General features: G+C 45.2%; 1 protein-coding gene across 1 annotated transcript in view; it reads left to right on the top strand.

Annotated features, from left to right (window-relative positions):
* The first annotated feature begins 6,083 nt into the window (after positions 1–6,083).
* The window catches only part of UBE2D1 (ubiquitin conjugating enzyme E2 D1), a 46,884-nt gene continuing 35,968 nt past the window's right edge, over positions 6,084–16,999 (top strand). The window contains exon 1 of the mRNA XM_069240974.1: positions 6,084–6,284. Coding sequence (XP_069097075.1) covers positions 6,261–6,284 — 24 coding nt within the window. The 5' untranslated portion in view covers positions 6,084–6,260. The remainder of the gene's footprint in view (positions 6,285–16,999) is intronic.

The raw sequence follows: 16,999 nt of genomic DNA, 5'->3' as shown, positions 1-16,999 counted from the left end.
ATATCATCTCACTTGCAATGATGATCAGCTTCACTTTTTGCGCTTGGATAGGCTGCTACCTGGAAAAACCTACCAGATCCAGTCTCTACTGAAAAGGAGACATCTGGGGACGTCCAGGGTGGTGTGCTTCAAATGCACCCCACACCATTTTCTTACTCACAGTGCCCTGCAAAAGTCCAACTTTTCTTGAAGTCAAACATTTTTCCTATATTTCTATGGTGGAAACTTCCAGAATCAACAAAATTCCTACCATCCAGCATTGCCCCACCTGTGCTGATAAAAAAACTCTGCCCCACTACTGTGGCTGGGCAGAGTCAGCGATAGGTACCGATCTGAAGTCAATAGGTGCCTCCACGCAAGCGCGCCCATTGTTCTTGGAAAAATGTGATGTGTCCAGGTTGCATTTTGGGGCTTTTTGTGTTCTGGGCACTAGGCCTACCCACACAAGTGAGGTACCATTTTTATCAGACTTGGGGAACACAGAATAACAGAACAAGTGTTATTACCAATTGTTTCTATCTGTATTTCTGCCTTCCAAATGTAAGACAGTAAGAAAGAAGTCATTTTGAGAAGTGTCCTGTAATTCACATGCTAGCATGGGTATCCCTACAAATTCAGAGATGTGCAAATAACAACTGCTTCTAAACTCCATATCTTCAGCCCATTTAGGAAATACACAGGTTTCCTTGATACCTATTTTTCCCCAGTATGCCCAGTAGACAATGGAAAACCACTGCAAGCTCAGTTATTAGCTCTGGGAACATAGTGTTTCTGGTGAACCTATAAACCATAAATATCCCCACAACAAGAAGGGTCCAGCGGACACAAATGTATATTGCTTTTGAAAAATTGAAGTTGGGTGTGTTACCCTTCAGTGATTCAGTGGTTCGGAGGTCACGAAGCTCTCGCAAGATCTCGTTCGCAGATCGGCGAACTCCGTGGTTTGTGAGCGCGGCTCCGGCTCCAGCGGACAAGTGCCCCTGCGGCCTTGGGCCACCTCCAACTCTTTGGCTAGGACGGCGGTTGGAGGAGCCCGGAGGTGCACGGAAGTGCATGGAAAGTGCGTGAGCCTCAGGAACCGCGGAGGCTTGGTGAGGAGACGCAAGGCGCCTAGCAGTGATGCCTGGACACTGCCTGGACCGCCTGGACTGTTGGAGGCAGGTGAAGCACCGGAGGAGCCTGGAAGAGCCCGGAAGAGCCCGGAAGAAGTGTGGGAGTCGTGGGACCGCGGAGGCTCAGAGGTTTGAAGGCTCAGCTGTGCAGGAGCGACGGTGACAGAAAAAACGTGAGTTGTTTTACCACGATGTTGCATGGAAACTTGCCCGGACTGCTAGAGGCAGGTGGCCTGTGGATCGCGACCTGCCTGGGGGCTGCGCTACGTTGCAGCTAGCGGTTTTGTGGTGATTGAGAAGTGGGTTCTCCCGGCTAGGAGAACCCTCCCCATCATCTTGGTTTTGTTTCGCTTTACCTGTTCCTTGCATCACTCTTCTGGTCTCACAGTTTGAAGCAATATAGGTGTGAGTGTGGCATATCGTCCTACGCTGTGTTTTCTGTTAAAGCTCCCTAGGAGTATTAGTCAAGGAAAATCCGAAAGCACGGAACAAAAGGTCACTGTTTAGACAAAGTCTACATTGTTATAATCAACCTTGGGAGTGCCCTGTTTGGCAACTAAAGTCTCTGAAAGTGCTTTGGTTTGAGATTCGGTCTGCCTGAAGTACCTTTTGGCTTACCATATCCCTCCCTATCTTGGAAAGAATCAATACGCAGACAAAGAGCCTGTGGGGCACGAATACAGGAGTGGAAAGGTGAAAGAAAGGCAAAAGAATTATCGGCCAGGTGTCCAAGGTAATTCCTTTCCTGGACATTACAGCTAAACGTCTTCGAATGGGCAGAGCCTTTCTTAATCGGGCATGTAAAAAGACTACAACAAATCCTATAAGAAACAAGAGTATGTCCCACCTGAATACTAAACATTGCTGTACAATCCTGCCTTTTCTGCATAAGGAGATCCCTGATGATTTATCTTCCAAGAAGGAAAGTTTTGCAACTTCTGATGGTCTTGTTATTTCCGGAACCGCTTTGGCTCCATCTCCCCCTAACGGGCAAGAGGAAAAGACCACGGGTGAAGGAGGGAATAAGGAAGGACGAGGTAGATCAGCGTTGGATAGACCTGAGGGAAGCAGCCGGGGTTAAAAAAAATTGTAAATTTTGGTCACTCATCTCTGAAGGCTGTGGGTCACGTAAAACCTCCTCAGCCCCTCTGATAGCCAAGTCAGAATGGAGGGATTACACTGTCTCCCTGTATGCCGAAAATGAGGAAGTTGAGCTAGTTGAACTGGACTTTAAGAGGGGCAGCTGGTTGGAGTTTGAAGCTTTTGGTGCCCCTTCAATTTTTGAGACAGGGGGGTTTATAAGGTCGATGAGGGGCTCAGGAGCAATGGGCCCTGATGAGGTCCCAAGAGCCGTAATCAAAAAAGAGCTCTTGCTCTGGGCAAAGATTCTTAACTCAGTATTTGACTCCTCTTACTCGAATGGTATAATTCTGGGGTCTTGGAAGGGGAGTATTATAGTCCCTCTGTATTAAAAGGGTGATAAATCTTTACCTATAAATTATCGGCAAATAGCCCTACTGGACGCCGCTGGTAAGATCTTTGCTAAAAGCATACTAGTGCATTTAACAACCTGGGTTGAAGAAAATGCAATTCTCCCTATTGAATAAGCAGGCTTTAGGAAGAAGCATAATACCCTAGATAATATGCTTCTAGTGCAAACGATAAATGAAAAGTATATTTTGGTTAGAGGTGGGATAGTATATGCCGCTTTTATTGATTTTTCTACAGCGTTCCCTGTTCCCTTACTGATCGAGACCATATAGATAATAACATCAGCAAGCCTCTGTCGCAGTCGCATGGGAAATTAGCCTATTATAATGCTGTGGGACGGTGGCATTTTTCCTACTTAGTCTCTGTTTATCAAGCAAAAGTTCTGCCCACCCTTCTGTATGCCATAGAAGGAATAGCATTACAAAATGGGAGTTTTTGAACAAGATAGAAGGACGGATTTTAAGAAGTCTGGTCTCCTGTAATAATTCAGTTTCGGTGTCAGCCTTAAGGCTAGAATTTGACATCAAGAGTATTTATACTCAGGGCCTAGCTGTGGTAATTCGGATAGCCTTCTGCCTAGCGCAGAGTGCAGAGTCCTCTTTAAGATTCCTAGCAGATAAAGAAATATTTGTCTCATTAGGAGATAAATCTCAGCTTTATAGAAATTTTAATATTGCTATGCAACTACTGCTGTTAGATGGTCACTCGTTTCTATCTCAACTCCCCTTGTCCTTTAAAACAAGCCAAAAGGAGGCGACTAGGGGCAAAAGCTTCTCTTTGGACATGGATTTTTGTCCAAAAAAATTGAGGTTAAGCACTTTAACTAGCTCGGCGACTTTTAATTATCTGCAACCCTACTTACGGTGGAATTTACCTCATGGAGTAAGACTTTTTTTCATCCTGTTGAGATTCAATAGATTAGCTCTCAAAGACGTAACTGCTTAGTGGGATGTATTCTCGAACATTTGTGATTTCTGCCAGTAGGGGATACAGAACTTTAGGCAAGTTTTATTTTTTTGTCCGAACTTAGTTGAGCTAAGGAAGAAATGGTTGAAACCGTTATGTTCTAATCTCAATATATGTTCACCAGATGAGATACTGAAATTTATACATAATCCTTTGAATTAAATATTTTGTTTTAGGATTTTTTTTATTTTTAAGTCTTTTTTAAATCTTTATTGAACTTATCTCTCCTCTGGTGGATATATTGAGATTGAGGTTGCTACAATCTTAAAGCTCTAGGAGATTTTACAGCGTGGGACAAATTGTTTTGTGCTCTTCTAGGACATGTCTGTTTTGTCGTATGTACTAAGCCTTTTGTGGGATTATTTCTATTCATTTTAATGTTCGGCTTTGAATTTTGTATGTGCAATCAAGTAGAGGGGGAAGCAAACTAAAGTGATCAAACGATAAGCTTTACTGACGGTCGCCTCTTCCTATGGAAATATGGTATGATTTCTTAAATTACAAGGGACGACCTGCTTATATTGTATTGTAAAGACAACCTTGTTTTCCTCTGCTCCTTGTTGTTATGTATAAAGTTAGTCAGTATATCTTTTTATCTTCAGTGTTGTAGATGAGCGTACATGTCGACCTCTTTGGTGTTCCAAATCGTGAAATAAAATTTATTGATTGAAAAATTGCCACAGTTATAAGTTACAGATGAAAAGGTAGACACAAATAGCTGTTTTTTACAACTCAATTTCAATAATTTTTTTATTTCAACCATTACGTTCTATAGGAAAACCTTGATGGATCTACAGAACGGACCCCTTGCTGAATTCAGAATTGTGTCTACTTTTTAGAAATGTATGGCTTTCTGGGATCCACCATTGGTTTCACACCATTTTTACCACTAACTGGAAGGATGTTGAAAGCACAAAAAATAGGAAAAACAGGCTATGTCCCAGTAAAATGCCAAAAGTGTGCTGAAAATGTTTGTTTTTTTATTAAAGTCTGCCGCTTCCTGAAAGATGGGAAGATGGAGTTTTTAGCACAGTATCCTTTGTTGATGTCATTTGCAGGGAAAAACAGATGCTTTCTCCTACAGAACTTTTCCCTCCATTTAAAAAAAAAAATTAGCTGTATTTTGGTTATTTTCTCAAGCCCCTCCAGAAAAATCCACAAACCCTGGTTACTTTTAGAATCCCCATGATGTTGGAAAAAAGGATGCAAATTTGGCACGTGGAGAGCTTATGTGGACAGTTATGGGGGCCCAAGTGCGAACTATCACAATGATCAAAATAAGCAATGAAATATGTAGTACCCTGCTTGTCAGGCTACACAATATCATGGAATTGTAGAGTTATGGGGTTTCTCTATAGGGCAGTTAAGCCAGATAGCGCAGGGCTGAGCATCTAGCTACATCTGCTCTTGGCGGGGTCATTTATGTATCCATTCAATTTACAATAAACCATGTCTTAATCTACCGGCGTCTGCACATGCCAATTTACGTCACAACACCACCCCATGGCCAAATTACACTCAATACATGACGGGGTGCAGTGTTTAACTACGTTTCCTGCCATCCTCTAACCGTCACTTCTGACGATTCATGCTCAGCTCCCTAGTGGAGTGGCCTCCAATGAGCCTTCAATCCACCCATATCTCCCTGCCTTCAGGAAAAGTCCAGGCGAGGGGCAAAGCGTGCAGTGTGACTGCACAAAAAAACAGTCCGATGCACGTCAACAGAATGCGCAAGACTGCTGGATCCTCGGTACACAAACAGTCACCAACTATGGGATCTATATATCGAGCAAATGGATATTTTCTTAAATTGAAAGAAGTTCATTATATACCACTAAAATAGCACTAAACGGCCCTCTTCAGCTAGTGACTACTACAACAGACATTTCACACTCGCCTGTCCTTCTGTGAAAGGACAGTCCCAGATTTAAGAGAACGTCACAGTACAGATATCGTACTTCCGATTCAGAAATGCAATAGTCCGAGGCAAGAAAGCCAGACTTTAAAGGTAAATACGGCTCTGAAATGCGTGAACGTTTCGGCCATTTTGAGCAGGGCACTTTCCTATTTAAGCAGCCGAGCTCTACGGGAAAAGCAACTGTTCAAACTGAGACTTGCGTAAAGTTTAGTTGTTTGCGCTTGGTGATGAATCACTGATAATACTGAGTTTCTTTAAAGTGTTCCTACACACGCTTATTACATTTAATAAATAAAATACAGCGGACTGAATTCAACATGGACTGCTTCTATAGCACCAAATCATATTTTTGTTCTCTATATGTCTGCGATTTCTTTCGCTCCGAGGAGCCCCTACCGCTCAATAGCTTAGGACATTTTTTTTTGCCTACTGATTCATTATTAAACCTACCCATGCCCAGACGAAGCTCGTGAAAGGGAGTGCCATGGCGTGACTAGAGACGGTGGGGAGGGGCCAAGGTTTGACAGCCCGGACTGCATTACCCTGCATGCATACCGGTGCGAGGTCGAGCAGCCTATAAGTAAAAGCGGAAACAAAAGACGACGAGAGTGCCGGGCTGCTCCGGATTAAGCCCAGTGTCAGTGAGTAAGGGGAAATCCGCCGAAACTGAAAGAGGAGGAGCCGGTGAGTCACCGATCCTCCATTCCAGTCCCGGCGATAGCAGGTCCCGTATCCAGCGCGTCCCGCAGCCGCACCGTCTGCCGGCCTCTCCCATGGCCCTCAAGCGGATACATAAGGTGGGCATACCAAATATCGTAACAAAAGAGGCGGCAAGGCGAGCGCACTACCCAGTTCTACGCTTCTTCCAGGGAAGACCGCTAGTGTTTCTTGTAAGGCCGAGGTGGAGTTAGATCGTGACCACGCATCGTAGATTAAACTCCTGGACCAAAGCACATTGCCCGGTGCCCCCGGTAAAGTTCCCGATCTCCTGTTCGCTGGGGGTGCGCGGTTACCCTCTCACCGATTTGTGTAAACACGACTTCTGCTCGACTGTACGCTGCTGTTTTGATCCGTCCCTCTCATTCGCCCGCCATATCCCACTTGCTTCCGCCTTTCGCAGTCTTGAGGACTCGGGCCTTGAAACCCGGCAGTTGGAAACACAAGATTCCTCCCAGTCGTCAACGACACCTTGCCCGCTTAGGCTTCCATGTCATGTTCGATGTACAATCTTTGGTCCTTTGTAAGCTCTAGTTCTGTATCTGACAGTCTCGAATACCTTCACATATAACCCATAAACCAGGAGTTAACGAGAAGAACTCTTTCTCCCCCTCCCCACACACACCCTTATAAGGTATGGAAGTGGTTAAACAAATAAGTCGCATAGAAAGCTCGAATGAGACCTCCGTGCCGAAGCAGCGGCGGTATTTATTGTTTTGTCTACCTGCCTGTATTTAATAGAATCTAGGAAAGTCGGCCCGTGATACGTTGAAGCCTAAAAGCCGTGTTAATGACATATTCGATAGTTAACTAGATATTTGTGTGTGTAAACTGTAACATGAATCCCATACCTGGCGAGGAATCTTGTATTACACGCTAAAAGGCATTAAGTAACACATTTGAACAAGCACGTCTCTGCGTTCTGGTACTTGGTGTTTCACTGTGCACTTCAGGTAATGCTTAAAGAATAGCGCATCCAAAGTCCTGTTGGTTCAAAAGCCTTGACTGTGAAAGTGAGACACATGACATGAAATCACTCGGAGCGTTATTTTCACGTTAAAATAACTTACTTGAGGTGCTCTAATAATTTTGATTTGACCCTTTCCTACGTACTAACGTGCTAGTTGGGAGTATTACAGTTTGGATTGTCCACGAGAGGTGTCGATCGTATTTAGGTGCATGCCCTGAAGAATGATCTATGGACGCACTGTAGATGGTGTATAACCTGCGGTCCGCTTTTGACTCCATTGACTGCTTTAGTTTACTGTCAGGGAGGCTGCCTTAAATGAGAATGATCGTTGTGGCTGATACAGATACATTCTCTCTTGAACAATTAAGTAAATCATTACAATAGAGCCGCAGATTCTTCAGCTGGTGTAATATAAATTTGACTGCTAGCTGGCAAGTGTAAGAAAGCCATACTTCAGAACAGATTAAAACTCGTCAAGTTAAACTCTCTGTATCCATCACCTAAAAATGCTAGCTTTGCCTCTGATGTGACTTCCAATGCTAATGCCTAGATCATTGTAGTTTGGGTATTTCCAATGCCTAAAATACTAGCTTTACCTCCAACGCAATTCCAATGCTGGGGTATAATTAAAATGTGACTGATTAAAGTGCAGTATTTTTGACAACCTATTAGATTTGTAGGCCAGACATGGAGAACGTTTTCTGGCATCAAAGGAGCAAACTTGCTTTATTTGCCTCTGTTGTGAATTCCAGCGCTAATCCATGGGTAAAGTGCAATATGTTTAAAGTGCGTCATATTTAAAAGCATGTTAAAATGCTCTATTTGCATCTAAAGGGTAGTCCTAGACTTAAATTTCAAGTAAAGTGCAAAGTTTAAGCAGCAGAGTATGTTAAAATAAATAAAAGATGTTAGACATAGTCGATTAAAAGGCCAGCCGTGGAGATACTGTCAGGCCTCCTCCTGATCACAAGGATGTTGAAATACTCAGTTCACCTATATCCTCAGTATCTGAAGTGCTAGCTTTGTTTGATATGTAAAGTCAAGTATTAATGCCCGAGTGAGATGCCATGCTGTTGGTCCATAATCATGCAAAGTTTTTTGCAGCATATTAACTTAAAGATTCTAATTTCTAGTCCTCTGCATTGACTAAAAGCTAGGGCAAATTTCATCAATGTAAAAAAAATAGGGCTGCTACCTGCAATTATTTGCCTCTTGTACATGCTTGCAGGGTGCCCTGCCAGGTCCTGATGTTTAGGGTACACCATATGGGTCGTAACCAGAACTTAGCAGGCGCAGCTATTCGCAGATGCAGAGAATGTGGGCCAGAGATTCCTCTCCTTTCGTGCAGAAACTGCATTGTCTAATGGTGACCAAGGTTTTCAGGGGTATTAACCCAAATCTTAGGCTCATCAGTTGTATTTTTTATGACCTTGCCAAAAGCCAATGAGGTAGGTCGGCAGGACCCCGGATCTTAGTGTTGCAGCCCAAGCCCCATGGATAATTTTTTGTTTCAGGGCCTGCACATTCTCTTCCCTCTATTAGTTTTGCTTGCTTGACTAGCAGTTTTTTAGCTGAGATTTTTTTCTGATCAATTTTGTAAAATATAAAGTGTAGCCTCTATCTTCAAAGCTGCAAATTTCATCTGAGACATGTAGATCTTGGTGCCTCGCTTAGTTTGTGCGCGCACTAAATGTGTGTGTGTGTGTGCGCGCACTAAATGTGTGTGTATATCTCCATATCCGCACTGTTTCAAAACATTGAAAACTAGACACCTGAGGGAGTCCAGGGTGGTGTGACTTGGGTGGACCCCCCCCCCACTGTTTTCTTGCCCAGAATCCATCCACAGCAAACCTCAAATTTAGCTAAAAACAAATCACATTTTTCCCACATTACTGTGGGGGATCACCTACCAGCCTATGTTCCCCTCAGTCTCCTGGTAAAAATGATACCTCACTTGTGTAGGTGGGCGAAGTTCCTGTGACACGGAAGAGCCAAATACATGTCTAAATTGAGGGGGAACCAAAGCGGGTCCAAAAGGGCAGATTGGAGAGAAAAAAAACATTTTTAGGCTGATAAGGGGGCAGAATTTTTATCGGTATAGATGAGACAATGCTGGGTGGTAGGAATTTTGTGGATTTCTGCAGATTCCGGAAGGTTTCATGGAAAAAATGTGTGATTTCCAGCAAAGTTGGAGGTTTGCATGGCATTTTGGTTAAGAAAATGGTACGGGGTGCATGTGAAGCACACCACCCTGGACTCGCGAAGATGTTTAGTTTTCAGATGTGTCTAGGTCTTGTGGATTGTTTTACATGGCAGCATCCCAAAGTCCAAAAAGTGCAGCCCTCGCCATTCCAAGGGGGACGATTTTGAGTTAGCCAAGCTCTCATGGCCTAAATGTAAAACCAAAACCCAAAATAATCAAATGTCCTCTTGCTTGCCGTGGGATAAGATATTTTAGTGTGTGGGGCATCTAGTAGACTTTCTGCCCAAACCCTCTCCCCACCTTGGGGTGTGGATCCGGGTCTAATTGCCCCATCTGCTCCCTGATGGGCAGAACAACTTTGGCCACTAAGGGGTTGCTCCCCACGTCTGAAAAACAAACCAAAAAAAAGGTTCCAACCAGTTACAACTGGTTCTGGGAGTGCCCTCTCTCTTCTCCAGCACAGACTCCAAACATCAGTTGGGGGTAAACAACCCTATTGTGTGAGGCCAGGGCACAGCCTTTACAAATATAGGTGTGCCCGCCTCTCCCTTCTCTCAGCCCAGGAAGACTATTTATTATGGAGATGCACCTCTGACACCTCCACCCTCCCTGTGTACTGGCTGTCGGAAAGGTATGCACAAAGCCCCAACTGTCACTCTGCCCAGCCGTGGATTGGAGTTAAGCTGCAAAACACCAGTCATAAGCACAGAGAAATGCGCACTTTCTAGAAGTGGCATTTCTGTAATAGTAATACAAAATATACCCACACCAGTAAGCAGCATTTATTATTGTCCTCACAACCATACCAAACATGCCTACGCGACCCCTCATAAATCAGACAATACCCTTTACATATAAGTCAGGGCATTTCTAATGCAATCCTATGAGGAGGCAGCACTCACAGCAGTGAGACACCAAGTTAGGCTGTGTCACTACTAGCACAGGCCACGCAATCTAGCACATGTCTTGCCTTCTACATACATGGCACCCTGTCCAGAGGGCTAGCTAGGGCGTACCTTAGGGGTGACTGATATGTAGTAAAAGGGGAGTTCTGGGCCTCGCAAGTAAATTTAGTTGCCAGGTCCCTGTGGCAGAAAACTGTGCACACAGGCCCTGCTCTAGCAGGCCTGAGAGAGGTTTGAAAGTCTACTTCAGTGGGTGGCACAAGCAGCGCTGCAGGCCCACTAGTAGCATTTAATTTACAGGCCCTGGATATAGCGATACCACTGTACAAGGGACTTATAGGTATATTAAATATGCCAATTAGGTATAAGCCAATCATACCAACTTTAGATATGAGAGCACCTGCACTTTAGCACTGGTCAGCAGTGGTAAAGTGCTCAAAGTCCTAGAGCCAACAGTGAGAGGTCATAAAAAAATAGGATTAACTAGGCAAAAAGTCAGGGGGCAAACCTGCCACAAGGGCCAGGTCCAACAATATAAACGTCCCTTCACAGTTTAAAAAAAAAAAAGTGTATTTCATTAACATGCAAAAGCCATGTAAATCAGTGTATTGTAATTTTTTCTTTCTTTTAAGTGACTGTTTTTAAACATGAATTTAGAAAGATTCGTGCCTACCCCACCCAGACTGCATGCCAATATTGAACTGAGGCAAGTCAGTTGTGTACTATTGGGTGGACTCTGTTGCTTTTATATATGGACAACATTGTTTATTAAATCATACACAAGAAGATTTTGTACAGGGCACATCCTGAAATCCTATATTTTGAGGTTCTCTTATACGGGTTAATGAAGAAAAAGGAAGCAAAGTGAAATAAAACAATGGCCTGGGATAACACAGCTTATTCACATGGGGAAGCCTGTATTGGTCCCAGGTACAATTGATCCACTAGATGTACATACGTCGCTTCCCTACGCCCACCTTTTGTCTCCCCTGATCCTGACTGCAACACTTCTGGCATCAAAGAGGCCTTCGGTCACACCAGACTGAAGTTTTCAGACCCATGATTACCTGTTGGGCCCCTTGAAATGGTAATTTTAAGAAACATAACATGCACTTTAATCAGTAGAAATGTATTATTTCTGTTCAAACACAGGCAGGGTTGCTATGTGAAGAAATCTTTCTGGTTTCTAGATGACCAATCTGTGAACTCCATCCCAGATTACGTTTGTGGCATTGATTGCCTTTAATCTAATCTCATGACTTGTTATATTTGGTTTCTGTTGAACGTTATTTCGGTCTGTAGCACATGTTGTTCTTACATTATAGTTTTGTCAATCAGCAGTCGAAAGGAGTGCTGCACCAACAAATAACTGACTTACATTGGTACAAGTAAATTAAAAGTTAAAACTAGCGTTCTTGCAGAGTTTCAAAATGCATGGATTCTATGAGAAACCCTAAGGGCCTCAAATACAGATTGCCATCAAATGAAGGCAATAGTCATAAACTATCTGCTGCCTGTTTTTTATTTTTTTTATTTTTTTATTTTTTTAAGTGCTTTTTAGTAGGAGCAGCAGTGTGCTTTGTCCCAATCTCATCCTCTTCTATCTGAGAAGGCACAGTTTTTTGTCAGAGATTGAGGACTGTTAACAGAGACTGGTCCTACATTGAATCCATGGGATCAGTAATACTACTGGAGAACTAGACATTAGCAGTCCTTTCTGTAACAGTGACTGCAATAGATGCTTTATTCTGTATGACTCCTAGTTTATCTAGGATGGCTGTGGATGAGTAATCAAAATGGGGAATACCAAAAGTTGCTTTGCCTCGGTCATGATTTCAGAGTTGTTGTCTGATCTTCTTCAGAGTAAATGTGACAAGCCTTGCTTAGAAGCCACAGAGTACGATGAGAGACAGGTAGCGATGGCTTTTCATGGACATTTTGAAATTCATGTGCTGATAAGTTGATGAAGGGACGTAGCAAAAATGTTGTCTAACTTTGGAGAAACACAAGAAAGACCACTTTAAACAATACAGCTATTGCATTCACAATCGGAGCCTTTCTCTTGGCCAAAATTGACCCTCTGGAGCCCTTTGACATATACGGATACCCACCTAAACACTGCTTAACAGTGTGGTGTGCTCAGGGGCATATAATTCAGCTGACAAATTGCACATAATAAACTATGTGCTGTCTACATCACCAATATAGGGAATGTCTATTTGCATAGCTAACAAAAGCTGCCTTGATGCTCCTGAGGTTGAAATCCTGTCTTAGCCTCTGAATTTTATTGTTCACCACAAATGCTTGCAGTGACTGTAGATGAATCAACTCATTTATAGTAATGTCGTTTTTTAAATCTTGGACTTTGGCTTATTATTTTAATTTCATGCAAATAAAGGGCATTTTATTGTTATCCTTTCTGATTTAATTTAACCCCAAATAAGATTGTCTTCCTCCTTTTTGAAGAGGACCAACCCAATTTACTTAAAAGCATTGGAGATAAACAATAGTGTTAAAGTGTAGGAAGTTGGCTCTGTATGTGCTATTTCAAAGTAAGGAATAGCATGCACAGAGTCCAAGGGTTCCCCTTAGAGGTAAAATAGTGGTAAAAAGAGATAATACTAATGCTCTATTTTGTGGTAGTGTGGTCGAGCAGTAGGCTTATCCAAGGAGTAGTGTTAAGCATTTGTTGTACATACACATAGACAATAAATGAGGTACACACACTCAGAGACAAATCCAGCCAATAGGTTTTTGTATAGAAAAATATCTTTTCTTAGTTTATTTTAAGAACCACAGGTTCAAATTCTACATGTAATATCTCATTCGAAAGGTATTGCAGGTAAGTACTTTAGGAACTTCAAATCATCAAAATTTCATGTATACTTTTCAAGTTATTCACAAAAAGCTGTTTTAAAAGTGGACACTTAGTGCAATTTTCACCGTTCCTAGGGGAGGTAAGTATTTGTTAGGTTAACCAGGTAAGTAAGACACTTACAGGGCTCAGTTCTTGGTCCAAGGTAGCCCACCGTTGGGGGTTCAGAGCAACCCCAAAGTCACCACACCAGCAGCTCAGGGCCGGTCAGGTGCAGAGTTCAAAGTGGTGCCCAAAACACATAGGCTAGAATGGAGAGAAGGGGGTGCCCCGGTTCCGGTCTGCTTGCAGGTAAGTACCCGCGTCTTCGGAGGGCAGACCAGGGGGGTTTTGTAGGGCACCGGGGGGGACACAAGCCCACACAGAAATTTCACCCTCAGCGGCGCGGGGGCGGCCGGGTGCAGTGTAGAAACCAGCGTCGGGTTCGCAATGTTAGTCTATGAGAGATCTCGGGATCTCTTCAGCGCTGCAGGCAGGCAAGGGGGGGATTCCTCGGGGAAACCTCCACTTGGGCAAGGGAGAGGGACTCCTGGGGGTCACTTCTCCAGTGAAAGTCCGGTCCTTCAGGTCCTGGGGGCTGCGGGTGCAGGGTCTCTCCCAGGCGTCGGGACTTTAGGTTCAAAGAGTCGCGGTCAGGGGAAGCCTCGGGATTCCCTCTGCAGGCGGCGCTGTGGGGGCTCAGGGGGGACAGGTTTTGGTACTCACAGTATCAGAGTAGTCCGGGGGTCCCTCCTGAGGTGTTGGATCGCCACCAGCCGAGTCGGGGTCGCCGGGTGCAGTGTTGCAAGTCTCACGCTTCTTGCGGGGAGCTTGCAGGGTTCTTTAAAGCTGCTGGAAACAAAGTTGCAGCTTTTCTTGGAGCAGGTCCGCTGTCCTCGGGAGTTTCTTGTCTTTTCGAAGCAGGGGCAGTCCTCAGAGGAGGTCGAGGTCGCTGGTCCCTTTGGAAGGCGTCGCTGGAGCAGGATCTTTGGAAGACAGGAGACAGGCCGGTGAGTTTCTGGAGCCAAGGCAGTTGTCGTCTTCTGGTCTTCCGCTGCAGGGATTTTCAGCTGGGCAGTCCTTCTTCTTGTAGTTGCAGGAATCTAATTTTCTAGGGTTCAGGGTAGCCCTTAAATACTAAATTTAAGGGCGTGTTTAGGTCTGGGGGGTTAGTAGCCAATGGCTACTAGCCCTGAGGGTGGGTACACCCTCTTTGTGCCTCCTCCCAAGGGGAGGGGGTCACAAGCCTAACCCTATTGGGGGAATCCTCCATCTGCAAGATGGAGGATTTCTAAAAGTTAGTCACCTCAGCTCAGGACACCTTAGGGGCTGTCCTGACTGGCCAGTGACTCCTCCTTGTTTTTCTCATTATTTTCTCCGGCCTTGCCGCCAAAAGTGGGGCCTGGCCGGAGGGGGCGGGCAACTCCACTAGCTGGAGTGTCCTGCTGGGTTGGCACAAAGGAGGTGAGCCTTTGAGGCTCACCGCCAGGTGTGACAATTCCTGCCTGGGGGAGGTGTTAGCATCTCCACCCAGTGCAGGCTTTGTTACTGGCCTCAGAGTGACAAAGGCACTCTCCCCATGGGGCCAGCAACATGTCTCGGTTTGTGGCAGGCTGCTAAAACTAGTCAGCCTACACAGATAGTCGGTTAAGTTTCAGGGGGCACCTCTAAGGTGCCCTCTGGGGTGTATTTTACAATAAAATGTACACTGGCATCAGTGTGCATTTATTGTGCTGAGAAGTTTGATACCAAACTTCCCAGTTTTCAGTGTAGCCATTATGGTGTTGTGGAGTTCGTGTTTGACAGACTCCCAGACCATATACTCTTATGGCTACCCTGCACTTACAATGTCTAAGGTTTTGTTTAGGCACTGTAGGGGTACCATGCTCATGCACTGGTACCCTCACCCCTGGTATAGTGCACCCTGCCTTAGGGCTGTAAGGCCTGCTAGAGGGGTGGCTTACCTATACTGCATAGGCAGTGAGAGGCTGGCATGGCACCCTGAGGGGAGTGCCATGTCGACTTACTCGTTTTGTCCTCACTAGCACACACAAGCTGGCAAGCAGTGTCTGTGCTGAGTGAGAGGTCTCCAGGGTGGCATAAGACATGCTGCAGCCCTTAGAGACCTTCCTTGGCATCAGGGCCCTTGGTACTAGAAGTACCAGTTACAAGGGACTTATCTGGATGCCAGGGTCTGCCAATTGTGGATACAAAAGTACAGGTTAGGGAAAGAACACTGGTGCTGGGGCCTGGTTAGCAGGCCTCAGCACACTTTCAATTGTAAACATAGCATCAGCAAAGGCAAAAAGTCAGGGGGCAACCATGCCAAGGAGGCATTTCCTTACATAAAGATTCACTGTGACTGTCAAAGTAGGCCTCTTCTCTCTCTGCCCAAGAAAAGTCACCCTAGTGTCCTGCCTGCTTTCTGCTATCCATGGGGCAATTGGCTGCAGATGTCTAGTGACTTCCGGAGCGAACGATTTCATGGTCTATGGCACTGTAGATCTGTTTTAGAGGAGTGCGGGAAGCAGGGACGGGCAGCACTTTAGGAGTTGACCCTGGGGCCTGCAGTGCAGGGTATTGCCTAGGGAGTGCCCCGATGCTGTGAGCTCATCCCCCTGCCGTGAAGATGAGCATCACTGCTGCCATGAGGGCTGCATAGTGATCTCCTGTGGCAGGGTTGGGCAATGTGCCCCTGTGCTACTGCTACTCTTGGCTGCCAGGTTGTGCAAAGACCACAAGACTTGGCTGGAAGACACCACGTTGCCCCAGGAATGGCAGTGGGGCAGCTACAATATTGGCACACCCCCAGGGTTTGTACTTGGTCCCTTTGTGCCGCTTGGGCGACCTGCAAAACAGATCCTATAGATGTAATGTATGAATAAGAGGGGGTACTCGGCAGCATAATGGCATCTGCGGTCGAAACAAATGAAACTGCTCTACCAAACAATCCTGGGGCTGACACAGGAGGGTTGTCCAGCTCGATCGCGTTCATAGTGTCGGCAGGCCATCAGAGGCCCGTAGAACCCAACCCCTTACTCCCACCCACCCCCAGGTGTACTCACCTGTATGCACCATTTTAGACAGAAGGAAGAGATCATGACAGTAGCCCCTGCAGCTGGCACAGTCCCCTTTGAAGTGGGTGACACTACGTCTTTACCAGGATCTTTCCCTCAAAATCCTCAAGCACCGGCACCCAGTAATGACAAACCTCACAGAGAAGGGTCTGAAGTATCTATGGGGTTTCCTGTTTAGCCTCCCCTCAGCTATCTCTAGCTCCACACATACAGTCCATATTGTACTGCATGCTTGGTCTGGATTTTCGCGATTCACTGGAGGATTAATTCATCACATCGGAGGAATGACATTGAACCAAGGTGCAGAGCAAGACGCATGCCCACCACCCATCCCAGGATGAAATACACATGGAACGGCCAGCAGGCCTGAATAAATTGCGGACATGATGTAGGCAGACTGAACTCAGTCGCTGCTGCAAGGGGGGGCGGTGACACTGTCGTTTAGGCTGCTCCTGCATTGGCCTGCACCCTAGGTGGAGGTGCTGTAGGCTATGGTAAGTTCACAAATATGGGTGGTGAGCGGGGCATTGGGCTAAGTGTTTTGAGACTGGACTTGGACTCTGACTCATTGAACACCATTAGGAGAAACAGACAACTAATTTGATGGTCCGTGGAGAAGGGGAGTGAACCTTGATTAGTTATATGGTTATTAGGGAGCAAAGTTGTATCCACGAATATGTGGTGACATATACTCCATCCATCTATCTGTCTATCCATCTATCCATCGTTATGATGGTGAGGTTCTAAGTTTTAATGTGAGAGGGCTCAGGGCCTTAGTTAAGTGCT

Source organism: Pleurodeles waltl, chromosome 6 (genome assembly GCF_031143425.1).
Source record: "Pleurodeles waltl isolate 20211129_DDA chromosome 6, aPleWal1.hap1.20221129, whole genome shotgun sequence".
NCBI classification, from domain to species: Eukaryota; Metazoa; Chordata; class Amphibia; order Caudata; family Salamandridae; genus Pleurodeles; species Pleurodeles waltl.
This window is presented reverse-complemented; position numbering and strand designations above follow the sequence as displayed.